The 27,460-nt window shown below is 46.9% G+C and overlaps 1 protein-coding gene across 3 annotated transcripts; it reads right to left on the reverse strand.

Moving 5' to 3' along the window:
• Positions 1–730: 730 nt before the first annotated feature.
• On the reverse strand, positions 731–27,430 carry QRICH1 (glutamine rich 1). Of its 3 annotated transcripts, none has more exons than XM_034065903.1 (11): positions 27,319–27,415; positions 26,289–26,349; positions 22,490–22,819; positions 13,957–14,976; positions 10,619–10,796; positions 9,875–10,029; positions 9,013–9,127; positions 7,621–7,729; positions 7,141–7,292; positions 6,412–6,502; positions 731–5,647 (listed from the first exon to the last, which is right to left on the reverse strand). In XM_034065903.1, the coding sequence occupies exons 3-11, from the start codon at positions 22,796–22,798 to the stop codon at positions 5,455–5,457; spliced, it is 2,322 nt and encodes a 773-aa protein (XP_033921794.1). In that variant the 5' UTR covers positions 22,799–22,819; positions 26,289–26,349; positions 27,319–27,415; the 3' UTR covers positions 731–5,454. The 3 variants fall into 3 exon arrangements, with proteins under 3 accessions (XP_033921794.1, XP_030898222.1, XP_033921795.1); XM_031042362.2 differs by lacking the exon at positions 27,319–27,415 and adding an exon at positions 26,695–26,840; XM_034065904.1 differs by lacking the exon at positions 26,289–26,349 and having other exon boundaries at positions 27,319–27,430.
• Between the last annotated feature and the right edge of the window lie 30 nt (positions 27,431–27,460).

Below are 27,460 nucleotides of genomic sequence, written 5' to 3' on the forward strand. Positions count from 1 at the left end.
CGGTACAGCCCCGGTACAGCCCCGGTACAGCGCTGCCCGGCTGGGCCCGTGCGTGGGAAACCACCTAAACCCGGGCCCGTGGGAGCTCAACGGCTGGCACAAGGGTACGCGTGGCCCGTGTGTAGTCAAGAGCCAGCACCCAGGATCCACATCTGCTTGGAACGTCAAGGCAAGGAAATGGTACAATCCTGCTGCGATCACTGCGAATGCCAGCGTCAAACCCGCCTCCATCCCCTCCCTGCAGCCACACACACAGCTCTTGTCATTGCACTGAAGGGAACGTTGCAGGGTTTCAAGGCTTGTTCTCTGCCAGGACTGCATTTCAACCTGGTGTTGCCTCTTTACGTAACTCCCGGCTTGATCCTCAGCTAAGAGCTGGTTTCACCCATCCGGACCCAAATCTCTGTCAGCTGCAGCTCGCTGGGGCCAGGGAGATGTACAAAACCCTCTGCCCTGTGCACAAAAGGAGGCACTTGTGCTCCCAGCACCAACAGTGAAGGTCTGGGACGGGTTCCGCAGAACAGGAGGCTTCGTGCCAGAGCAGGATCACTTTAACAGGGCTCTCTACTCCTTATTTTAAGCCAGGGCAGCACTAACAAAGGTTTGCTCAAAGGAGCACACACCAACCTTGGCTGTTAGGCTAAAGCCCAGCAGTAGAACAGGTTGGGTTCTGTTTCAACAGAAACACCAAGCAAATTTTAGTGGATGTCAAAGAGACTACAACAAAGGCTGCAGGGAAAAAAACCATTTTATTTCCAAGCAGATTACAAAGAGCAGAGAATATAAGAGTAAAATTAAATTAAAAAAATAGTTGAGTGCATCTCTTTAAAATGATTTGTAGTGTGAGTTACTCACGGGGCAAAGCTACTGGAGAGTTCTGAAGGTCACTTTGCAGGATGCCAATCACATGTGCTGTTTAGACCAGGGTCAACACAGGAGGGACAGACAAGATGTGTTTTGCATATAGGCTGCACACTCATGATCAAGCGAGGCTCTGGGCTGCAACTGGACCCTGCCTGTCCCACACATCCCATCCACTTCGAAGGCCCTCAAGTTCTAGGCGCAGTTTATTGCTGCTATAAGTGGGGTCAAGCCTGCCTCCCCCTTCTGATGGGCTCAAAGGAGAATGGACAGGGAGGCAAGTGTGGCTGCCATGCATGAGGTTATGCAGGCAAAGGGATTGCAGTGCTGAGAGCCAGGCTTCAGCCACACAAGGAAGGGAAGAGACAAGAAGGGGACAGGGATGTTGGGGCAGTGCGTCAGTGAGACTGCTGGAAGATGTGAGATGCTCCTTAAGGTAGGAAGATGCTCGAGCTGAGAAGGCTCTTCCCTAAGCATTGGCACCATGAAACAGAATGGGCTGAAGCATCAGGATAAGGTACGTTCCCTGTAGTAAAGAGGAGCAGCTGCAGCAAGAAGATGGGGAGAAAAGCACCACGTAGGGTGGAAGACAATTTATATCTCGCTTTAAGTGATTCAAGAGGCCAAATGTTAATGGCACTAATAAACTTAGATGAGAATGCCAGTTGGTTGGACTGCCAGAGTCAATCCGTGTCCAGCAGCACTCAGACCAGCAAGAGGATGATCTATGACAGCATCAGCAAGTCCTCCACCTCATGAATGCTCAGAGGGCTCTTTCCTGCCATGGCTGGATCTGTTCTTATCCCAGCACAGGAGGCATGAAGATGGAACAGTCCCTCTGTGTGCACCAAGGCAGACCATAGCCCTGATGCAGCTCAGAGCAAGACTGTCCTTAACTTCTGCCTGAGAAGCAGCAGCACGCAAGAGGATTCCTATTTAGGGATCAGATTTAAGTCTTTTTTTCTCTTGGTCCAAGGCAGTTCAGGAACTACTTCAGACCTTGTATCCCATCTAAAATCCAGAGCTCTAGGAGTGAGGCAGGCAACAGATGAGAGCCCTTTGAAGTTATTTATGCCATTCCCTTTACTCACAACCCTAGGTCAGAGTATAAAGCCACTCTCCAGTCTGCTCTCTGCTGCTTCAGCCATTACCACTTGAACTGAACAAACATCTAATGGTGCCATGAACAAGTGTGTAAGCAGCTATGAGTTCTCTTAGGAAAGCAAGGCTGTTAGTGCCAAGAGATCAGACAGCCCACAAGTCTCATGTCAGAAGGTGAGGTGCTTTACAATAGCCAGTCATGCTCCGCTTCCTATGGTTCCTTTCACATTACAGGGACAAGGTGGGCACAGATGAACACCACCAAGGCAGGGTCTCTAGCTTGACTTCTCAGCTTTAGTTATGCAGAGATCATTTTCAGCCTGTCTCATACAAGGCAGAGGGCACAGAGTTCCTGTTTAATACATACACGTACAGGAGCTAGCGGTTTGGCACTCTGGGAGCCAAGGGGAATGCCCTTAAAGCAGCAGTCAAGCTGGATATAGGAAAGTGTTAAAAAGCTATTTTACATGTTTGACTGGGAACACGTCCCAGAACTTGGATAGCAACCCTAAGCCACAGCACTCTTCTGTGCTACTCTGGGCTCATCTTCCTATGAGCCCCTACAAGTGAGCAGATCATGTTCTTCGCTGTCAAAGAACATAATATTTATATTCTAGAAATACTGTACCTTTTAAACCAGCTCCAGAGAGCCAGACTAGAAGCCAGGTCCAGGAAAACAATCCCTAAGTCACAGTATATCGATTGTCTCTAAAAATAGGGAATGAAGTGAACACGGTGGACGTTCTGATGAGACAGTACAGCAGTCCACTTCCACATCAGCAAATCCCTTTCCTGTGCATGTCTGGACAATGAGAAATGGAAACACTTCATATTTTCAGGACAAAACCAACCATCAGATGATCTCCAGAGCTCACCACGTGCCAAGTTCTTACATGGTACACTGCAAGATCAAGGAGAATTCTTCCCCTACAAAGACTGTGGATCATCTGCAGTTCAGGGCAGTAAGGGAAGTGCACAGTCCAGAGTTTCCAGGTAACATGGAGTTCTGTTTCCCCAGAAGGCTCAGTGGAGGTGTCAGTTCACCCCTAACCTGAAACTGCCCTAATGTTCTGTCAAGTGAATTCAGCTTCTGGCAGTTTTTAGAATAAGAGGCAACTCCCAATGGCACCTAATGAAGCAACTTGTACACTGGGCATATGGCAGATGACTTCAACACTGTTTCTGATGTAGACAAAGCAGCATGCTCACGCTGAGGTGTAGGAATGCTGGATATATGGAATAGCTCCCCATGCAGTGCCGCACAGCACACACTGAGCACAGCTGCCTGCAGTCTCTCACATCTTTGCAACTCTGATCAGAAGACAAATTGCCAAGAAGAATGAGAAATGCACCCTGTGCAGGCCTGACGGGCATCCCAGGCAACAAGCACACTCAGCTGCTTGGAACTTGCCCCTAACCATGTCCTTAAATACTTAACTAGGGCCAGAGATAGACATTGCAGTCACTAAGATACAGCAAAGGGATGAGAGGCTTCTGACAGCTGAAGCAGCATTAGCAATCTCAACAGCCACCCTGACAGGGGCAACTGCTGGCTCCCCGTGGCTGAGCTGAGCTGAGTTACTACACACCAGCCAAGCGCCATCTTCCCAACTCATCCACTGCAATCTGGGCACCAACCCCAGACTCTTTCCCCTGCCATAACAAGGAGCAGACACTGAGCTAAGAGCCTACTTCAGAGCGCAGGTATTCATGAACAACAGAGCACTGCACTTCACCTCTCTGCAGCTGCTTGAGCACAGAGAGCAAACTGACAACCAGCTCAAGCACAGCTGCTTCTTCATGAGCACCAAGGTCAATAGAAAGCATCAGAGGCTCAAGTCTCTCAGCCTGCACACCTCAATACGGCTCAAGAGCACAAAGATAGGGAACACTGTGGCTACTCTCAACATTGACACTGACAGAGGGCAGACCTTCCTTCTCAATACAGGTGCTGGCCAACACAAGCTTCAGAAAAACCACTTGCCTGTACACGAGTTTAAGTCCTTTTACTGTAATATATATTTAAATATGCATCTATATATTCTGGAACAGGGAAAGGACATGAGATGGAGAAGCAGGGAAGACAAGTTCAAGAAGCAGAATCATCTCTCCACAGCTGAGAAGCTGGTGGCACAAACAACAAGCCTGGAGTGCTCTCCCATTTCAAGCATGGTTGGCTACCCGCCAGCTTCAGAAGAGCAGACTATTTGTTAATGGTATAAAATACAGCAGCCATTTAAGATGCAGCAAGGCAAGGCTAAAGGGCTGGGGGTTATGGTCATGGATGATGCCAGAAGCTACACAGCTGTGTTAAAAACTGTGACAAGGCTGTTAAATGGCAGGAGTAGGCCATTGTACTGCTCCTGGAAGGCTTTTTCCCTCCAACACCCCTCCATCATGCTGTTGGTGTGATGCATTTGTGAAGGTGAGGATAAGGGGATTTGCCTAAGGGTGAAGCCTCACAGGCTGGCCACAGAACATTAGGACAGTCTGAGCTGGTCTCACAGACCCCATGTTCCTAGCCTGACACTGAGCTTCCATCAGCAAGCAGACATTCAGGTCCTTCAGCAGAAGTTTAATCACCTTCTACCTTCCTAAGTTAGGTGAAAAGTCCAGCGGAGTCGAGCTGGAAAGCACAAACAGGGATGAAAACAACCAGTTTGCATACTGACCTTTATATAATGACCCCCCCACCCTCACAGCTCACTCTTCCCCAAATAAAGACACATTGTTCAATGGCAAGTTGAAAAGACGTGCTCGTCATTCTTAATAAACAACTAGAGTAAGAATACATAAGAGAAACAGGGTGGTATCTTTATATGATACACAAGTGTATGTTACAAAACTTCCATCAGGCACAGAGCCTGAAGGCTTAAGGCCTCACCGTTAGGCCAAAAAAACCAAACAAAAGTGTGGTAAAGTTTGTACTTTAACATCGAAAAATGTCACTTAAAAGGTCTGAACAGAAATCGTTGGTTTGCTTTTGTTTTTGTATAAATCACAACTGCAGTTCACTCTCTCCTCTTCCTTCCAAGATAACAGCAAGTTAACGTCCAAGCACAAGAAAAGAAGATGCCTGCCTCTCCTCCACTGGCTGAGCAGGTCCATCCAGCATTCTGTGCCCTCTAGGCTGCACGTGCTCCAAGGAGACAGAGGCCCCAGCCAGCCAGGCCAATCCTGTGGGTTCATGTTTTCTACATCATAAAAAAACACAACAACCCAGAGTCAACCAGCAGCTTTCCACAGCTCCCAGGGATATGCAGCCTCCAATGGTTCCAACAGTTCGGTGTGTTGGGTAAGGATACACAATGGGTAGGTTTTTTTTTCCTTTAGATTCTTTTTAAAGAGAAGAAGCCTAAAAGGGCTTCATAACTACACCAATAAAAAACCAAAAACTTAGGCATCTCCTTTAGTGTAAAAGTCTGTACAATTTCTCTTTGCTTGTCCCTCCCCCATCACCCTCCCCACCCCTTCTGAGCCAAGAAGGATGCCTTAGTGCATGGTGCTGGCATTAGCCACGGCAATAGCTTCCTGAATCTCTCGTATCACCAGGATCCGGGTGAGCATCTGCTCCATCTGCTCTCTGCTGATGGGCTGGATGGAATACCAGATCGGGCTGTTGGGGGCCACCACTGGCTCCGGTGTCAAGTAAAACGTGTCATTCCGGCCTTTCACACTCTGGGGGCTGTGTGAGGAAGATCAGAAATAACCAGGCTAACAGGATGTCCTGGGAGGGAGAGACCACCACAGTCCTCAGCCCAACTCCACAAACCCTCACAGTGAACTTCGGGCTGATGAGATGTTACATCTAGGAGTTACATCTACAGACAACAATGGTCTCAAAGCTTTTAGGCCAAGTCAAGGTTAAAAAGCCATAGTAACGACTACAAGAAAGTGATTTGTATTTTACACTGGTTAAGTACAACACACACAGAGCTTTGCGGGTCTTTCAGAGTAAAGCAGGGATGAGGTATTTGCACAGCCAAGCTAGCTGCAGACCCATCTGTGCAGAGGAACATTTACATTCATTATCACTCATAATTTAGAAGAGAGTCCTTTGAGGCTCCCTCCAATAAGTTGTCCTCATTTTTGCTCAGAAGCCAATTTAAATAGGACTCTAATCTCATCTCAAGTAGTGGATGCCCACAAGTCCCAGGCAGAACAGTGAGCTCATGGCAACACAGCAAACCTCTGGAGTATGAGATTAAGAGCAGCCAGTTCACAAATGAGGATTTGTCTCCTTTACATACCACAGAAGTTCAGCTTAGGTGCAGTCAGAGTAAATCCCACCCTCTCACACCAACACCCCTCCCCATTTTAGGTAAATTTATGCAAATATAGAAACTGTGCCAGCTATAAAACACAGCCCTGAAAACTAGGCCAGCCACAAGATGCAGCTTAACAGTCACAGAAGGCAAAGCAGTGATAGACATGAACAAGAGCTCTCACCATTTGAAGAGGTAGAAGTCATACAGCTTTATGGGACACCTCAGGGGGTTCTCTGGATTCTCAGTCTGCTCTGCATACATGTCATCTGTAACTACAAACCAGCCCCCCCAGAAGTGTGTCAGACACTGTATAAGTACAGCACACTAAGCAGTGCCAGGCAGCACCCTGTCACCATAAAAAAGACTGTGCCAGGGCAGAAGCACCTGGTTCTAAATGCTCAAAGCATTATATGGAGAGCTTGCCTTATGCCAATGCTACTGAAGATCACAACCCAGTCACATCTTTCTTACCATTTCTCCTCTACACAGCCCAAAATGAGAGACATCTCACTGCTGAGGCTGCAATGCCCCAGCTTAACCCCGAGCCGGTGCTTTGAAGAGGACAGATTGTACTTACATACAGATTTTATCTGGGTTCACATGAGTCAAGGTAAGGGAAGCCCTCCCAAAGAAGTTTCGCCCTCTGTTCATAAGCACTTAACACCCAATAGACCCTTTGTCCATAAAAAATAAAAGTAACAAAGTTATCCTTAGCTCTTGATGAGTCCTGTACACAGCCCAGGTTAAGGTTATGTCCCCAGGCTCATTATGAGAAGGTACTGCACTCTCTCACACAGAACACATGCTGCTGGGCTGGGAGCAGCTGGCAGAGCCTTGGGTTCTCATGGTTCATCCACCTCCTTCAAGCCCCGTAAGTAAACAGCCCACCCAAAACACTTGCAGACACTACCTTTCTGTCCTGTCTGGTGTATGCCAGGAGCCTTCAGATAGCGGATACTCGTACTTTTATCCTTGGGATTAGAAGGGTTCTTCTTGGTCTGCCTCAACACCTTGGAGAAGGCCAGCTTCATGTGCTGGTCTACTGTTTTCAACAGGAAGTATCTGAGTAGCAAGAAGAGAACACAGGACATTCAGGGGCAAGGAAAGGATACAGGACATCACCAAAGCAGTCACCTTTGCTCAGCTGAAGCTTAAACCAACACAGACTTAAAGACTGTTCCAGCAGCAAAGCAACAAACAGAAGTTCAGTTTACCCATAGCAGCTCCTTTCCTTGTTGCTCTGCATCTTTGTCTGATGAGGCTGCAGGACTCTGTGTGCAACCCCTTGGAATCCACAAGTCTGCCCTAACCCAGTGCAGTAACTTCCTTCCAACCCTGCCAAGGTGTCTGAAGTTTATTCCCCAAAATCCCCAAAGACCCGAGTACTTACTTTGTATTAAAAAACATCAGTGTAGTGAGCAAGGTGGAAGGGGAGTGAGCTCCCAGCTGCTTACACTCCCACAGCATCTCTTCTGTTACATGACTGGAGAGGACATAACCTGCAATAACCAGAAGTCAGCATTGTGCCAGGAAACAGTCACAGCAGCGATTTGTAGTCTGTAAATACTGGAGAACATTTAAATCTGAAGGGAAGGAGGAGGAGGAGATCCTCACTGGTGTAAAGGGTCACTACTACGCAAATAACTGTAAACAGCAGGAATGGTTAGGAACCACTCAAATACATACATCAACCCCTAGTTGTGGAGGGTATGCTTCTGCAGTACGCCCATGCATACCAGCCCAGGGAAGAACAAACATGCACTTAAACAGCTTTTAATTAATGGCTCGACTCCAATGCAGATGCTCCTAATCCAATAATATGTGAGAGCAGGCAAGCCAGTGTAACAAATCAGCTCTTGGCCCTGCACACAGCTTTAGTCAGCACACAGTGCCAAGTGATGTACTTTGGACACATGAGTAATCCTTTGATTCTCAGATTTTTTTATCCTTTGTGTAAGAGAAATACTATACTCCAAATACACAGATAAATAGGGAAACAGACAGCACAATGAACTCTGGTGCTTGGGAATGACAAAACACAGATCAAAGAGCCAGAGTGAAAACAAAAGGATCCCAAACTCTCAGTGCTACTGAGCCATTGAGCCTGTAACATCAGCTCCCATGCTCAACACAAGCAGTAGCTTCTTCACTGGTGTTGAACCAGATCAAAGGGAACAAAAGGAGGAGCAGCCAGGTTTCCTGCTCTGAAAATGCAGTTCTTAATCTAGTTCTCATACATAGTAACTCTGTCAAAATCTCTCTTCTGGAAGTCCTCTCCTCGCCCCTGCTGCCATCATTTTCCCATCCCAGGGCTGTGCTGCATTTCACTGCAGCATTCAAGGCTCTAATCACATACTGTTCTTAACTCTGACACTTAGATGGCCCTACAGACCATATCCATCTGCCTACATGGCAACATGACAGTGTTGTATGATCTTCCCAAGTTACAATACATATCAGAGACAAGATATATAAGTACTTCAGAGGAGAAAGCTTGATTCTGATCAAGGATCAGCAGGCTTCCAAGTAAGCTATGCTCATGACACTACAAAGCCCCAAGAACCTGCCTTATGATGGGTGAGAAGTGATAGACAAATAGCCCTGGACAGGGCTAGAGCCTGACTCACGCAGTAACTCAGCAGCCACTGCAGACATAGGATTTTTGTCCCTGACAAGCAGAGCTGTCCCAGGGACATGAAGCACTTCAAGAGTTTCTGCTGCCGTCCAGTTTAAACATCCAAAACTCCAGAAAGGCTTAAAATTCTTGAACAGAAGTTCTTACCAAGAGGGGACACACGGGGCTGGACATCCTTCAGAACTTCATGCAGCCATTCAGTGAACCGAATGTAGTAGAGATCTGAAAAGATGTCATCTACTCGGCCATTTTCAAAGAGATACTGAAACAGAGTCACAACAGCCCAGCACAGTCAGAGCAAGTAATTCCTACACCAGACCTTAGCCTAAAAGCCCAGTACTGGTTAGTCAAGCACTTTATAGCATAGCACTGAAAACATTCTACTTAGAGGGAGGACTCTTGCACCAAGGCCAGTGCAGGGCAGGTAATCTCAGTTACTGTCATGAGAATGCCAGGAGAAAAAGGATAAACCATCTTCAAAAGTCAAACTGGTGAGACTTCACCTTTCACTTCAGGTTATTTCACATGACTGTCCTTTGGATGCTAATGTTGCAGGTTAAGGAGGGAGACAAGTCTTAACTCTCCTATCAGAGCTTAGCTCCATCTTGCAGCTCTTCAGAGAGCACACTAATATTACCAGCTTAGACTTCCCACACCACACAAAGCTAAGTTCTTGCCTGTTAAAGCTTCAAGTAGATCAAGTTTTGACACTGATAACTGCCTCAAGCATCATCCAACCCTCCCCTGCCAAAATACCTAAAATTTATCATTCTCACCATGATCCTGAACCAGGTGATTAATGATTCTTCACAAATTTAACTCATGAGGGGAGAATGTTCCTGTGCACTGACCACATTTCATCTGGTTGGGCTTTTGTTTGGTTTTAAGCAGAGACTTTGTCTTACAAAACTTTTGTGAAGCCAGGGCCTCCATTTCTATAACAGAGAACCCTCTCTCTACACGCTGACAAGATGCATGGCTCTGCTGCACAGACCTGTCCTCCCCCTACCTTCTGAATGCACAGGAAGATGTAGTAGAGCACATCTGGATCATAGGGTTCACCATCACCATTTCGAGCTTCTCGTGTCATTAAGCATAGCCCATAATTGAGCTCAGCCACAGCTGAGGAGATGAGATCCTCCTGGAACCTCAGCAGCTGGCGCCCTGGAAAACCAAAACAAAGCCATATAAGTTAAGCCATAAAGCCATATTATTTCCCCAACCTTTCAGGAACAGTTTCCCAGATCTCTGCTTTGCCATTCTATGTAGCAGGCTCAGTACTACCTTATTCTCCCAGTATGATAAACAAAACTAAAGCAAATCAGGATTGTAGGCTGTCAGATCTACTAAAAGATAAACCAGGCAAGAATCCAACAGGAACTCTGTCCTGCCAACTGCATGACTACTGCCTTCTTTCACCATGTCCACAATGAAACGCTGCCCTGCAGCAACAGGGAAACAGCAGCTCTGTGACTGCTCTACCAGCCCGGCTGCCACTCACAGCCATTTTGTTCCTCCACGTACCACAGTCACAGCACCCTTTGCTACTGCTCCCAGCCTGGGTGCTGGGGCTGGCTCTGCACAGAGCTATCACCTCCCCTGAAGCGTGTCCTGTGGCAGTGTAGCAGTACTGCTGAGTAAATCATTTGCATTTAAAACCAAAGGTGTGCTCTAGGGCAGTGAACGGCCATGTTTTAGTCACTCCTAATCCCAACTTGAAAGGGGAAACAGGCCATGTTGCCATGACACATACTTCCTATAGGTGCTAGCCTGTTTTGGGCTTCTTTTTCCAGCTCTGCATTCTTGGTCTGTGCCCAGCTTTTCCACACTTCAAGCCCTTCTTCTGGTTTCAGAGAGTTTGGAAGTAGAAGTTCAGGTGAAGTCTGTGGCTGGGGTTGTGGTTCAACTTCAGCAACCTGAACAGTTTGAGCCTATGAAAGAAAACAGTTCAGTTTGAGACACACTTCGATATGCAGAAGTTCCACAAACCCCAAGTTAACACTGCAGTACCTCTAGCCCTGGGATATCAGCCTTTTGCAACACTCCTCTAATCCAAGGAGCACAACTTTTGCTGTCCAACCTGAACTGCTGCTCACAAAAGAGTATTTATCTCTCCAAGAACTCTTTTGGTTTGAAGGGATTTAGCAAATCCACACCACTTGCAGCTTGATGCAAAGTCCTGCAGAACACCATAGGAGACCCAACAGCCACAATGCCACTAAGTAGGAAGCCAGTACATTCAAAGGCAAGGATCTTCCTAGAGCTATCAACAACAGACTTGTGGTCTCCCCTCAAACACTGAATCACATCACTTGATTTTGAAGCCCAGTTTGCTCCAAAGCATTTTTCTTGTCGTCAGCTAACTTGTCACTGACCCACCACTAAAGTCCATCATCTCACTCTACCAAGAGGACCCCCAGGCCCCTCACAGACACAGCACCTACAGAGATCACCAGCCCCCGGGGAAAGGAAGAACAGTGAGATGCCATCAGCTCTACCAGACACTGCTGCTCTAAGCCTGGATTGCCCTGAGCAAGGTTCTGGGTACAATGGCAGCAGCATCCCTCCCACCCCTGCCCATGGAAGGCAGGCTCTCTTCATAACTCAGTACATAACAGACACTTTGTTCTTATCAAGAACTTAAAAGGTTACTTTATACCTCTTAGAAATTAAATTATAAACTAGAACAGCATCAAAACAGTCCTTCAGCTGCACTGCAAATGCTCTCCAACTCCCCAGTACTGCTAATAAGAGCTCACTACTATTCTGAGAGCTACTTTATGACTTACTATAGTCTTCAGCCCTTCTGGAAGTTTACTTCACAGCAGGACCTTAAGTCACCAGGAAATACGACCTAAAACTGAAACTGATTTGACAGCCATAAAGCCACACAGATGATAATGGCAGCTATCAAGAAGGAGCAGTGAACCCTCCAGCTGCACTCACCTTGTATTCTCTATTGCAACTTCTCCAGCCCATGCCACAGTAAGACTCACAGGTACCTCAGTTACAAATGTTAACCTGAAGCTTTACAGCCCTTAGTCAAATTCTCAGTGGCACCCTAAGAATGTTAGAGATGGCAGTCCTCACATCAGAACAGTTTTGATTTGTCCTTCTGAAGAGCCACCCCAAAAAGCTTTGTTATAATGAAGTAACTTTTCCTTTGATACTGCCAAGTGTCAATCATCAGTGAGAGCTGCTCTGACAGTACCAGAGACCATAATGAAAATAGCCTAAAGACTGTAGTAAAGCCTGCACCTTATTTAGTATAACAAAACCCATCCACAGAGACAAAGCTCCAGCTCAGGCTGGAGCATTCTGACTGCCTCTGGTCAATTCTTCTTTTCCATTAGCTCTTAACAGCTCTTTGCTTTTCAGCCCCTGCAGCACCAGCAGCAGAGGGAGGCTGTGACTGGAAGAGCCCAGCTTTTATCAAGGCAGATGCTGACAAAGCTGAAGTCATCAAGCAATCCTGCCTTGGAGAGGACAGGAGTCCAAGGGTGAACTGACACCCTGGCTCTGCAGGAGACAGGACAGAGACTCCATGTCCTCCAGAGCTCTGCCCCATTGATCTCCAGAGGGCAGGAAGCTTCCCAGAGCCAGCCACCTCCACCAGTCCAACCTATGGGGTGATCTTCTGCCCTGACCCCCAGACACCTTGTGCAGAGTGAGGGAGTCACAGAGCCAGCACCTAATTCACTGAGCTGGCAGTTGCTTCTTAACAGACTTCTGTTTCTCACAATTCCAGCAAAATAACTGAAACTTAATACACAACACAGTGTTAGAAGATGATTTCCAATTAGCCATTAAAGAAATTACGGGGCTAATACCTTAGGAAGTATCCCAAGAACGTGGCTTATACTCTTAAAAGACCCTAAAATAAGCCTAAAAGTCCTGTCCAGCAGAAAACTAAAAAAGCTTTATCAACTTAGTTTGTTCAAGCAGCTGAAGGTGATGAAGTGACCTCTGAAATACCAATACAGGGAAAAGATGAGCTAGAGAAGATTATCTGAACATGACAAAACAAGAATACCTCAACCAAACAAGCCCCCATGTATTACAAGACTCATAAGCTGCAGCTAAAAGTACAGCTTTATAAAAGAAGGCATCCAGGACCTGAAAGTTAGCTAGAGATGTAGGGAACTGTCTTCAGTGCAGACCTTGGTGGGCTATAGCCCACAATCAACTTGGAAACAACCAGACACAACTACAGAAGGTAATCCTCCTTGTCTCAGTGCTCACTGGTGAAGCAGAGGGCATATACTTTATAAAGCCAACAGTGTTATTTATAAACCAGAAGGAATTTATAACAACATTTATGCTAGCAAGCTTGGGTATTTTTGCCCTCATTCCATTCAGCAAAAACAGGCTGTGACAGGTCACTTTCTGGTAATAAAAGATCAATGACATCCATTTGCACATATAAAAGTCCACTAATAGCCCCAGTTATTCAAGTTTCAAAAAGCCAATTCAAAATAGCTTAAAGTTAGCAACAAAGCCTTTAAAAGAAAAGCAACAGATCTGGCCACATTTACCAAGCACCATGAGGAGATGCTTGCTTGCCACTGCTCCTTACTGCTCTCTTGCACACCAGGCATTTCCCAGAAGCAGAACACGGTGTTACAGATACACCTGATCCATGAGGTTGGCTCACAACTAGGGAGATTTCAACACTTCACCCTGGCACAGGATCTGTTGTGAACCCACGTGCTGTGTAACACAAAGTAACTGATAAGAAGGTGAGTAATGTATTTGCACACCTTGCTGCACTGCAACCATCTCTGCCTGGGTACTGCAACCCCCAGGACAGCTCAGGACCTTGGAATACCTGCTATGAAGCAGCCAGCACTGAGCATGCATCTATTACTTTGCACCACAAAGAGCAAGGCTGTACTCTGAGGAAGTTTCGAACCCTATAATTATGTACCAACACATCACAGTTTGACACCTATGAGGAGTCAAATGCCCTACAACAGGATACTGGGACAGACACATCAGTGCTTCCCTATCAGCTGCCTGCTGCCACCCTCCCTCTCTCCAACATTTGCACGTTGTTAATCACAGATAGAGTGAGAAGCAGTTTTAACTTACCGAGCAAGTGACTTGTAGCTGTTGCTGCTGCTGCCCCTGCTCCTGGGGTGTGGGCTGCTGCTGCTGCTGCTGCGGGTCCCATATGTGCACTGTCTGCGCTGTGTTCTGGTACGTCCCTGCCACAGCCTGCACTGCCACTGGAATGTGGATGTTGCCATTCATAAACTGCGCTGGAAAGAGTGAATTAGCAAGAGTCTGCACCACCTCCTCATGAGAGTTCTTCACTACTGAAGTGCTTCCCACCATCTTGTCCTTGTCATCTTCCAGCTTCACAGCAGCCAGTGTTGTTGGCGAGCCACTGACATGAACGGCGTTGTAGGCCTCCTGAGGGATGGCAATGTGGGTTATATTTTGCTGCTGAAGGTCACCACGTGGCTGAGCAGAGTAAACAGGGATGGTCCAAGTCTCTCCAGTGGGGCTAGTAATGGTCCCAGTGGCACTGTACAGGTGAGCACTGTCCACTGTTAACAAGTCTGGCCTTAAAGAGACGTAGCTTTGCTGCTGGCCCTGAGGGATGGCCAGCACTGTGGCAACTGGCTGCCCTGAAATAGCATATGATACAGTGATAGGCATATCCACTTTACGCTTCTTCACGGGCTGAAGGACACTGGCAGTGCTGATCCTCCGCTCTCCCTCTCGTGGAGAGCCCTGCTGGGAAGGTGGAGGTGACAGTGCCCCAACTGTTTGGATCTGTATCTGCTGGCCACCAGTAATGGCCTGTCCTGCCACAAGCTGGGCCTGGATCTGCTGGTGTTGTATGTGTTCCTCCTGTATCTCCGCAGCCTGGATCTGCTGGGCAGTCTGCACATGCTGCACTTGGATTTGAGCTGCCTGCAGCTGAGATGGGCTGGGGCTCTGAAGAGACTGATTCTGTATTGTCTGGGATGCCTGCTGCTGCGCCTGGCCTTGGATCTGCACTTGGACCTGTATTGGCTGCTCTGAAGCCTGATGGACAGTTAGCTGTGGAGAGAGCTGCTGGGCGGAGACCTGCTGTGGTGACTGCTGGACCTGGACCTGAACCTGCAACACCACCAATTCAGCAGTTAGACATCAGTAATTCAACAGCAGGGGCACCAACAGAGATTATCTACCACTGGAGGTCTATGCTCCAGGTCTTTTATGCTCAGTTTTATGATTCCATATATTAATACATCAGAAAAGACTTCAGGAAAATAGAACCAAGTTGCTCTGGAAGTGCCTGGTTGCTAACAGAGACATGGTAGATGATGCGTTTGCTCAGCACTGCACATGATCACCCTTCTCAGCATAGACAGAAGAGCGCGTGAGCTGCATCTCCATTCTCACAGCTCTGTGGGCTCAAGCCAACAGATTGCATCCTTGGGAGCCAAAAGAATCTTCAGCACCATTTGCATTGCTAAAATGTTATTTCAGCACAGGCTCTGCAATAGCAAGACGTTAAGGTCATGCACATTACAAGTTTATCTTGCTACAAAATGCAAGAGCTTGCCTCGTGTTCACTGGACTCTGAAGATGGTTTTACTGCCTTCAGCCCCAGCTGAAGCACTTGCCAGTGACAGGCAGTAAGAAATATGGGTAAGTTAAAACCAGCACTTGGCCCTTTCCAGATAAAGGACAGAAATACCATTTTGGAAGCACTCACCAACAGTAATGCCACCCAAGCAGGTGTCAACACAAGAAGTTGCAAGTTCAACCTGAGTCTATGTCATACACTGAGGAGCAACACTACAGCATTTGGGTTTTAAACGTCGCAAGTATTTCCTTGGCAGTGATAATTAAAACCAATTTGATTTTCATTATTTACTTACTCCATTTATTGTCCAAATTACTCAGTTGTATTTTCTAGCTCATGCACTTACACAGTGCTGAATAACACAGATAAATTATTTTAAGACTTGGAGCCAAACACAGTTCTTTTTATTCTAGGGAAAACTAAAAAACAAATCACACCCTCTTGCATCAATGCTCATTTGCCCATGGTCTGTCACACCATCTAGCAGGAGCCCAGGAGCAGACTGAAAGCTAGGAGTCAGAGTGAGCCCACAAATTCACATCCCAGGCCTTGAACCCAGCCCAAGCAGCATCTCCACTGCCAGGGCACCAAGTTGGTTCTGCTCTCCTCATCTAGATAGTTCCCCACTTTGTTTCCCCCATTTACAGAGCCCCTTTGTTGCATTTCCCTTGTCCTAGATGCAATATCCCAGGTTCCCATGATCCTCTACTTCTCCAGGCTTCCTTAACACTCTGTCTTAAGGGAGGAAATTAATTATTCAACCTCTCCTTTCAAACCCAACGGGGAGATGTAGCATTTTATTAGTGGCACCTATGAGAGCCATATGAAGTTTGAAGCCAAAACAGATCTATCCAGTTCCAAAACTAGGCCTTCCTACTCATGTTCTCTCACCCTTTTCTACCTCACTTTCTGGAGTGAGGAAAGCTAACACAGCATTTGCACAGACACCACAGCGGCCAACCTGACAATGCCAGGAACAATCACCACACAGGTCTGCACTGCACAGACACATGAAATCTCACTTCCTAACATCACCTTAAGAAACATTAAGGATTCATTTGCAGCCCATTATCAGGAAAAAAAGTAGTGTAGCAAAACGCACCACTCACAGACCAGTTTTTATAAGTCACCTCCTGTTAAGAACTAATTTTATTTCCAGGAAGAACAGGGAATTTTACAGGTTCTTGCTGGAAGCTATATGCAGCATACTGCAATCCAGATGACGTGGATTTGCTATAATAATTCCCTGCAAGGTAACAAGAAACATATGAGCTTGAGTCAGCATGACAGCTTTAAAAGCTGCATCAGTGAGTGATTTGATCAGGCAGTTAACTGAAAAAGATGGACTCACCTATGGGATGCTGCTTCAGCTCTATTTGATACTCTTATCATACTGCCCCCCCCAGCATGAGCACTGCCTTGAGCAAACAGGCCCAAGCACAGGCCCCAGTGAAGAATCCAGGGGAAGGCAGCTCCAATTACACCTCAAAGGCAAGTATTCTCCAAATTAACTGACTTAAATTAATACTATATTAATGATTTTTAAAGTTCTCGTCCAAAGAATGACCTGCAAGACAAAGGCCTAACACCAGCCAAACTAAATTCATTATTGCACTGATGTCTTTTCAGTTTCACCCAAGAAACATTTGCTTTATATGCCAGGATTCAAAACCATGTCACAGAGAAAGGCACACACGTCATTTAGCCTGTACTTCTGCAGTGTGTTTTCAGAATCTGCACAGGTTGACTGAAAACTCCTTAAAAGTGCTATTGTTAACAGCCAAAGACTGAGTCCAGACTCAAAAAAAGAGAAGGAAGTCAGACTCCAGCATGCCTGGAAGCTCTCTCTGCTGCACATTTCAGGTGTCATGCTTCTGACTAGAAACTGCTCCTATTTAAAAGAACACCAGAGCTTTACCTACCACACATTACCCATCCCTTGTGAATTACATATCCATTTTTAACAACCACATCTTGCAGTAGATCACTCCCTATTTTCAAGTAGGTTGTACCCATGAGTGCTGCAATCATTTCTGATTTACAGAGTTCAACCCAGAGCTTCTTCCATTGACCTCATTGTTTAACGTGCTATCTGAGGGGAAAAAAGGACAAGGAAGCACACTAAACAACAGACTCTATACAAAGAAGAACACATAGACCAGCAGGGAGAACTTTAAATCTTCATCTTATGCTGAAGATTAAAGTGAGAACACATTATGCTGGAAATTCCTGCATTATAATGGTGAAAGAAAGGAACTTGCTAAGTTAACCAGTACTGAAAAACTGCTGATTGCCGAAAGTTTGGATCTAACAGCACAAGAACCACTTCCCAGCAAGGCAACTTCACACAGAGAAATGTGTTTTACCATAAAACAGCTACAAGTTGGACCAAGTACCAGCTGACTGGAGAATCAGAAGTGCTGGAAGCCAGACCTACACCATAATAGGGAGGGCAGAACTTTTAGGGATTCCTTTCACAGAAATCTTCTGTCACATTAAGCTCCAAACCATACTGTGGCTAGAACTGAGCACATGCAAAAAGAAAGGTACTCTGTGAGCATGAGAACAGAGAAAGCCTGTCTTCCAAAAGCTTTGTTTCCTCATGGTTGACAGAGTGACTGACAAACTCTCAAGTAGGATTCAGAGCATGCCTGCCTTGTGTGGATTCTCTGCCCAAGAAGGAATGAGGCTGCAGAAGTGCACTTCTGAAACAAGGTGAAAGAATTCCCAAGCAAAGAAAATCTCAGCTGTGGACCGACTGGATTACCTACCATTTCTCAAACCCTAACTCCAAATGAGCACACACACACCAACTCCTACAGGCATGGATTGTCTGAGATCTATGTTGCCCCAGAGCACCTGACAGGATCTTAGATGTCTCTTTTCACAAACGTATCTTGGGTTCTGAAGCTTATGGCTTAGTGTCATCTAAAGGGAATCCCAAACATGCTCCAAACCTACAAGATGTAAGGGGGGGGGCAGGTGGCAAATCCAATGCCCCCCCAAAAGTAACCTCAAACTTCCATACCTGAGCAAGGTGACAGCAACCAAACACTTGGGCAAAAAATGGAGAGCTGGAAAAGAGCTATTTCCTCGTTATTTTTAGGCAAATTTAAGGAAAGAAGGCTTAACAGACACTTCCCTCAAAAACAGTCCTAAGCTAAAGCAACTCCAGCATTAAAAACTAGCCCTGCAATAAAGAGTTCCTCCTAATGTTATGCCAGAGAGCACATGTACAAGTATAAACCAGATCTGAGTACAGAAGAGGTGAAAAGACTGATCACTGAAGTAGCAGGAAATGTTGGAACTTGTTATTCAACTACTTTACAGGAAGTCCTTTGCTATCTAAGTAAACAAGGCCTATGGGGAGTGTACAAGTCAGCTTTTCAGAACAACTGCCAGACAGATTCTCACTCCAGGTTTTTCCTCTGCTCATTCATCAACATCAAAGAGAAAATTCCACAGGCCAAATTAGGCCTTGCATGTGTTTGAACAGTTACAATATCAAGATTAAGTTGTCAAGCTTTACACTGGGGTAGGATTTAGGTTTAAGGCAGTTAAACCACGTGAGGCAGGGAAAACAAACCAGCTTGCTTCTCAAAAAGGAAGCTGCTTCCACAGACAAGAAGGTGCTACCTTGAAAACACCACTCTTGACTACAACCCCTCTTTGAAGTGGCATGCTCAGCCCTAGCAAATGCTGATTAATACTACGTGCTACTCTAATACCGTATCAGGATGCTCTGCAAAGGTAAGCAAATAGGAGCTATATCTCCAGGCTAAACTTCAAAACCAGCACTGAGGTAGAGGAAGTGCACTCATCAGAAGCAAAGGGAATATGTATTCTGTTCAGAGCCAGAGATAAGATTTTCTCCTGAGCTACTTAAGTGCATCTTTCCCTGCTTTATGTCATTAACAATGGTCTGCAGTCACAGAATAGGCTGGGGGAGGACTGAAGCATCTGAACAGTAAACACACAAGGAATTAAGCAATTAAAGGTCTAAGAATTAACTGCAAGATATTTTACTCCAGCATTTAACCACCCCCTATATAGTTCTGTGATCTTGTTCACCTACCATAACCTTCTCCTCAAGCCCTGTTTGAGGAGCTCTTGCCACCTACCACCAGACTCTTGCATTAATAAATATCTGAAACTGGGGATCTTCCCATACACACTGCATGTGTCCTAAGCAAAGATACTTTGTCCTCTGATATTTATTCAGTTTCCTCTGTTATTCTTTCAATTGTTTTCTTGCAGAAGAGGAAGAGGCACAAGAGGTTCACTGACCTCTGAAGGAAAATTGTATCCAGTAAGACAGTCAATGCTACCACCTCACTGGCACCATCAATTTGATGGCCTCAATGCACAAGCCCAACCAACAACATTCTCACAAAAGGCAGAGCTGACAAAACTCTTACTTGACTTGAGCGAAATACAGCCCTTGCCAGCCACTCCCTGATGCAGCACAGGGAATGACAGCTTGACACACTGAACTCCTTAAAACAGCACCACTGCGATACTGGGCACGGAAGGAACTCCAAGACATTTGCACTGCAGCATGGTGTCTATAACCCAAGAGTTGCATCCACTCAGCCTTTAAAATAAACATTTGGCAACAGCCTGTTGAACCTTTTAAGCAGGAAAACCCTAAGGTAGCAACTTCTTCCAACAGGAAATGTATTTTGAAAGGATAAATAAAAGCAGTCAACAGCCATACAGCGTCTTTGGTTGTTCACAGCAAGTAACATCTAGGATGAAACTTGAGCACTGTCTATCTTTATGATGGTAGAGTTGTCATCAGCACTTCACCCGCTGAGGTCACCCGCCTGGTCATATTATTAGTCACCTTCAGCCCCACTGTCACATTGCCAGATATAAACAGCCATTCAAAGGGTCTTCCACTCATTTGCAATTGGATTAGCAAGAAATAAAGAGATTATCAAGTCAAGTACCAGGAATGACATAAGTCTGGCTTCCGTGGATGACCAAACTTGCTCACAATAAAACACAAGCAAGTATTTCAGCTGGATCTGGTGCCCAGCTCTAGCAGGACACTGTCACCTCCAGAGTCACCGCAAGACTCAGCCCTGTTCAAACACAAAGCACTGCTACTGCTGCCACAGCAGCACTCCTGAGACAGGTAAGCACTAACTCATGACTTTAACATAAATCACATCTCAGTAAGAGATCTTGAGAAACAGAAAAACACTCATGCAAAGGGATAAAGACCTTTCTCTCCACTCCACTGTTACCAAAACCCTTCATTTCTGAGCTAGCTGCTCAAAACCATGTGAATTCAGCTGTAGCAGTATCTAGTACTGGTTGTGCCACCTCTGTTCAGGGGGCTGCAACATCCTTAAGTGAGCAGCAGGGAAGGCAACACAAACACTAACTCTGAGCTGTGCTTACAGATGAGAACATGGGTAATTTAAAGCAGAGTCACATCAAAAACAAGGTGGGGAGAACAGACACTGTTCTTTTGGAATGCTGCTGAAATCTTGACTTCCACCAGTTATGTTTCACATACAGGGTAATGCCACTTGGTTTCAAACCAAGAACAGGTCCCTGGCAGCAACTCCACAGTTCAAGAAGGTCAGGACATTGCTTTTCTCTGGAGTGTATGATACCTGACCTCTGTCCCTATCTCTGTTATGAGAAGACTTGCGAGGGTCAAGCCTGAACTTTGAGTAGTTTTAAAAGGAGGCAGCAGCAGGGGAGGGGACAACAGATACTTTCTGCCTTTTACAACTGGTCTGGGGACCCTCCACATCTTCAAGGCTGAGGCACCCAGAAGCCAGCCCTTTTAGTTCTACTACAAAATGAAGCTTCTTCCCCAAAACGTTCTATCTGGCAGAAGCAATCCCACCCCTGATCAGTTTGAATAGAGCCACGCAGAGATCCAAGCCCTGTCTGTGAGACTGTAGAGGCTTTTATCCTTCAAAATCCTTGCAACACACATTACTGTGGGATAACAGGTTACAGAAGTCCCTGTTAAGCATTCATTTACTCAATAGAGAGAGTAATTGGAGATGAGCTGCCCAGTGAAAGACGTAAGTTTGCCTCTGCTGTAGGATAAAAGCATACAAGCCAGCTGCTAGTGCAGGTCTGCTGCACTGCAGCAAGTTCACACTACCTTATCTCTACTCATTTGTGCTTCCATACCCTCATTTGTTGCAGAAGAGGAGAGCTCACAACTTTACATTCATGCTACAGAAAGCAGAGATTTCTATCTGAAGTGTACACCAGAATTAAAGCTGTCAGATTTCAGCTGTTCCCAGACATATCATAAGAAACCCTTAGTTAATGCCCTGCCACCTATGAACTCTTTGAGTTACAAACTCTGTTTGAGGACCAAAGCTGTATGTTCTGGGTTGGGTTTTTTCCCCTCTCTAGTGCTGTATTTGCTCATTTAATACTTAATACAATTACTGCAATACATAATAAAACAAATAATGGAAAAGCCTCCTTCCATTGTGCAAAGGGATCATGTATCTTGACAGGCACACATCTTTTAAGAGTTCCTTTCCTGAAAGGCATCTTCCCCTGGTGCATACCATCACTTCGCTCCCCTGCATCTCCCCTCACTTACAAGCCAATTCAGGGACTACAACTTTTAGAATGTTCAAGCAAAACCTGATTTCATTAAAGAAAGGATTGAGAGCCTACAACCACACTGAACAACCAGACAGGGTAAGACCAGCAGAGGGGGGTGGTATTTATAGCAGCTTCACACAGACTACAGGGCACTGGGGAGGTATGTATATGCCAGAACTGTCAACCATGTCTCCACCAGTTTACACCACCACACTGCTATGCGTGCTGCTCCTCCTGCAGCAGGGCTCAATGGAGGCACAGGCAAGAGAGACATTTACTACCAAATTCCTTAAATGAGAGGGAAATAGTGCTGTTCTATATAAAGTTAGTGGGCCTTGCTTTGCAAGTGCTTGCCTGTAGTTTCTGGTTAGACAGTAGCTGGCCCTGAACAACACTCCAGGGCTTAGCAAGTCATACATACATTCAGATATGATTTAAGATGCTTACCTGGACTTGCTGGGGTTGCTGAACCTGTATCTGCTGCTCTGGCTGAGTTTGCTGCTGGACACTGGTTGTCACAGGACAAGCAAGTTCAAGCAAAGACCCAGCCACCTCTGTGCTGTCCGTGTAAATGCAGTTGCCACCCTGCTGATACACCATGGTGGTGGTGGCTGTCTGCTGGAACTCCTGCAGAGCTTCTGGGCCCTTGGAAGCAAGGGAGTCCAGGAACTCCTTCATCCTGTGCTGGGGGATTGTTCGTGCCTTCACACGGATATATTCTTCAAAAGAAATGGTGTTCTCCAGAGAATTATTCATATTGCAAGGTCCTCAGGGTTCCTTAAGGAAAGAGAAAGTGAAAGTCTGAACTGCAGCTCTCCTTTGATACAAGGATACTCCTGACTCCAGTAACTGTATGAAAATTGGCAAACATGCAGAGCCAGATGCCTGAGACAGATGCTTTAGTTTTACAAGGCATCTTGTGCTTGCTCAGATTAACCCTGAGCAGCTCAGGGATGTCTGAACCATAACCAGGTATAACTGTGGTACTACTCAAAGAGCTCACTGCCATGTAACATCTTCTAGTGTTGTACTCCCCCCAGACCAGATGAGCCCCACAACAGATGAACTCCAGTCTCACATCTTGTCTGTTTGCAGCATGCAGTATTGGTGAGAGAAGCTCAGAAATCAATAGCTGTGGACCTGCTCTGCAGCCACAGAGGTGGGAGAACCGAGCAGTATGTTCTATCAGGCCATGCAGTTCTATTCTAGGCAGCTAATGGGAAGCACAACGGAAGAGCAACAGATGCAGCATTCAGTCCACTGCTACCAGGACTAGGGCAGCTTATTGATCTGAACATAGCAAGCAAAAGGAGAGTGCTTGAATCGAGAGATTCCTCAAATGGGGAACTACACACATGGAGGAAACAGAGCTCTGGAAGTGACAAAGGCAGGTTTTGATGTCCTTTAATGTAGGGAGAAGTTAACATGAAACATGCCGTGTTTGACAACAAAAGAGAGAAAGGAAAAGAAATCAGGTGATCAGTAAGTAAAAGCAAGAAAAAAAACACCACAACAAAGCTGACTCCACCTGAGCACATTAGAAAGCTCTGGGGTATGCTCTGACAGAATTAACTTATCTTGTTTAAAGCCACAAATGGAGTTTGCAGTGAGTAAAACACTGGTTGTTTCTAAGGCACTAATTAGTCTTGATAAAAGATGAAGAGATTTGAGCTGTAACACTACCAGATACTGAGATAGTTGTGAAAAGATGTGAAACAACACAAGGTTGGGACTAGAAGAGGTGATTCAGTACTACTAGATCAAGCTGTAAAAAGGAGGAAAAGGGAGAAACATCATATATGTACATTATGTCTGCAAGTTCTAAAGATAATAGGGACAAAACCAGAACCTTTTGTATCATTTACCATGATTTAACCAAGTAGAACCAAGACAGATATACATGGTTGAACATAAGACTGCAACAGCCTGCGTGAAAACATTAGTTCCAGGCTCCCAGTGGCACCCAAGCATATTCCACAAGTCCAGCCCCAGTTCCCACCAGGATCAGTGGGAGCCAGAGCAAATCCTGACCACTCTTCACCCTTATGTGACAGCAGTCTCAGCACACACAGGTTTTGTTTACATGGAAAGGTTCATGGCTACTGCACTGGACCAGGCTCACAGGAGGAAGAATGAATATCAAAGGTAAGGGGGACACACATGAGGCAACTCGTGCTTGTAGTCTGTGGATTTATTAAGCAACAATTGCTGCTGTATGACTTTACTACAGAAAATACTCTTAAAACATGCATCAACATTTACAGCAGAAAGCACCAGTTCACAGTGTCCACCTTGTACATCCAGCAGCTCTTCAACAATCAGCATAGAGCCCACAGCTAGACAGAAAGAGTTCTGCCTTGCAGAGAGTCTGGTATGGCACATTTTCAAGCCAGTTCCATACAATAGAGCCAGTAAGACTATTCACTTAGTTGCAATAGAGCCAGTGAGACTACTGACTTAAGTTGTTCCTCCAGGAGCCACCCAAGAGTATTCTACACCTCCACAGGACACGTTATTAACCTTCCCCCCAAGTGACTGCATGTCCAGGGATAAACCAGTAGAAAACAGCCTTGTTCATGCACCCCCAGTGACTCAGGACCTACACCAGCCATACTCAAATGCATCTGCATCTAAGATGCTCTGTTACATATTCTGAAGTGGGAAGAGATTTTAAGCTATTAACTTGTCCCCATCTTCTACTTGGAGCTTGTAAACATTTGACTTCAATACTACAGTGCGGCTTTCAGAAGAGCAGAATCATTCTGCATGCCCACCTGGAGTTGCACAAGTGGACACAGGTTTCAGAGGGAAGACTCTCCTGAGGAATAAGCCTCAAGACCACCACACTGGGAACCCAGGTGTGAACACTACAGGGTTTGAGACGATCTGCTCTTCAACAGCAAGCTGCTGCTGAACAGGATGCCCTCCCCTCTCAGCACAGGTCCTGCCTTCTCCCTTGAGTGCTGCATTGGTGCTTATTGTGTTGCAGCAACTCAGGGAATAGCTCTTCATCTTCTGTTCATCTTTAGGGAGAGGGTGGGGAGGTTAGCAGGGCCACTGCTTTCAGCAGCAACTACCCATTAACCTTCACTTTTACTTTGGAACTCGAGCCCTCCTACCAAGAGCTGCTCAGAGGCATAACATACTTCTGTGCAACAGAGACCAGAAGCCACCAGAAACCCAGATGCACAAGCAGAAGGCCCAAACATAAAGAAGAGGTCTACCACCAAAGCATCACCTACCTCTTCCAACCACCAGGAAGTGAAACAAACCTAGCACTAGTTTCTTAACTACAAATCCCTGACCCCGCTCAGCTGCTCCATCTTAATTACTTCTTTTTAACATCAAAATCAAGAGCCTACTAAGCTAGTCTTCCCTGACCAGCAAATAGTCCTCTGTCACAAGCTGTCAGAAGGTATCTCTCTTCTACCATGGAAAGTCCTTTACACTTGAAGTTACCACACTGAGTGATTAAAACCAGTGAGATGCTCATGTGAGCCACAACAGCACTCACAGACCCATGCAGGGGTCAGAACCCCACTGCCGCACGTGGCATCTGTTCCTGCTCTGCAACAGCACCAGGATCTTCCTTTGGTTTTGTCTAGAGCTCTGGCAATCAAAAAGGAGCAGAAAACTCCACAGGCTGAAGTGTGCTTCTGCCCAAGTTGTTCCTGTCAGTCTGAAGGCTGTTTGAGGTTATTTAACCAAAAGCACTGAGCACCCAAACCTGCGCTTCACAAAGCCCCATGAGCAGCAGAGGTACCAGGTCTAGATGAAGATTCAGGAGAGTAACACTGCACTCCCAGAAATTTTATTCATTAAACCCCAAGCCATGTGTATTTATGGCAGAAAGCCTCTTTTCAGGCTCAGGTGTGCACTCAGCAAGGTTTTGTAGGGCAACATACACAGCTTCCTGCTGCAGCCACCACTTTTACTGTTAGTTATTAAAACACACTGATTTAAGCATTCCATTTATCCTGTAGACACGCATTAGAAACAGCAAACACCCATCACTAGATCTCAGCAGCATGTTTTTAATACTGAAGTCTAAAATCAAAGAGCATCCAGGCAACAAGCTTTCTCTGATAAAGGGAGGGAATTCAAGACCATGGCATTCTTTTCCCAGGGCATAAGTTCAAGAAACTCTTTGAAGATCATGAGCACATACGGTTAGTTCATAAAACTTAAGACTGAGGTTACTGAAAACACACACACAACTTGCAGCATGTGGACAATCTGGACTCACCAGTCACCATGTTGCATGTATTTCTGCTGCTCTTGTCCTGAGCTCTTAGACTTGTAACGTTCTGGAGAAGACAGAACAAAGAAGCTCTTTCCATCCCCAGTTCCTCTTTTCTTTATTAAAGCCATTTTATTTTTAATATGTAATCCATTAAGAGAAAAAACAACAGAAATGAACCCCCAGGACAGACAGATATGATCATCCACGCAGCCAGCGGCTCCTACTGAAGAACTGCGAGATGCCAAATTTGTAACCATTGTGTCCCTCGGCCTGACCGGCGTGCCCAGGGACGAGCACAGCTGTGAGAGGGTGCAGAGCGCTAACACCCTGCGGTGCCCGGCGCAGCGCAGCCGGTGACACCGGACTTACTGCAACACAGAACTTAGAACAAGGCAGCAGCAGCACTGACCGGATCCAGAGGTCCCCCCCTGCTCGTGTGCCCGGCGCTGCCCCGAGGAGCCACCCAGCCCAGCCGAGGCGAAGCTCCATATTTAGCCCCTGAGATCATCGGCCGCGGCTCAGCCTCTGCCCCAGCACTGCCCGGGCCGCTGCCGCCGCCTTTGTTCCCCGGCGGAGCGGCCGGCACCGGGCCTACGGGAGGAGGAGGAGGAGGCGGAGGCGCCGCCGCCACCGCCCCCCCTCCACACACACACTCCCCGCCGCCATGTTGGGGGCTTCGCAGGGGACGGCGGCCGCCGAGGGCCGCGCCGAGGCCGCGCCTTCCGGTGCCCGCGCGGGGAAAGGGCCGCCCCGCGGAGGACCGGGGAGGGGGGGGGGCAAACGAAGCGGGGACGCGCCCGGTGCAAGGCGCAGGCGGGTGGAAAACGAGCAGGGGGAGCGCCGCGCGCGTGCACGGCCGAGCTGCGCGCGTCCCCGCGGGCGGGGCCTCCACCCCCCCACCGGGCCCGCGCCGCCCCCGGAACCGCCGCCGCCGCCGCCTCCCCAGCGGGAGGCCCCGCCCGGCCCCGCCGCGGCGCAGCGCAGCCCCAGGCCCGGCGGCTCCGCGGTGCACCGGGACCCGGCCCCGCCTCACCCCGGCCTCGCTGCCGCCGTCGCGCCGCGCTGCTGCCGCCACCTCGGCCCCGAGTCCGCTCCCCTCACAGCTCCCTGGGCGCCATCTTACATTCAACCCCCCGAAGCCAATCAGCGCGTGGCTCCAGCCTCGCGAGACCGCA

The sequence above is a fragment of the Melopsittacus undulatus genome, chromosome 9 (genome assembly GCF_012275295.1).
Source record: "Melopsittacus undulatus isolate bMelUnd1 chromosome 9, bMelUnd1.mat.Z, whole genome shotgun sequence".
Lineage (NCBI taxonomy): Eukaryota > Metazoa > Chordata > Aves > Psittaciformes > Psittaculidae > Melopsittacus > Melopsittacus undulatus.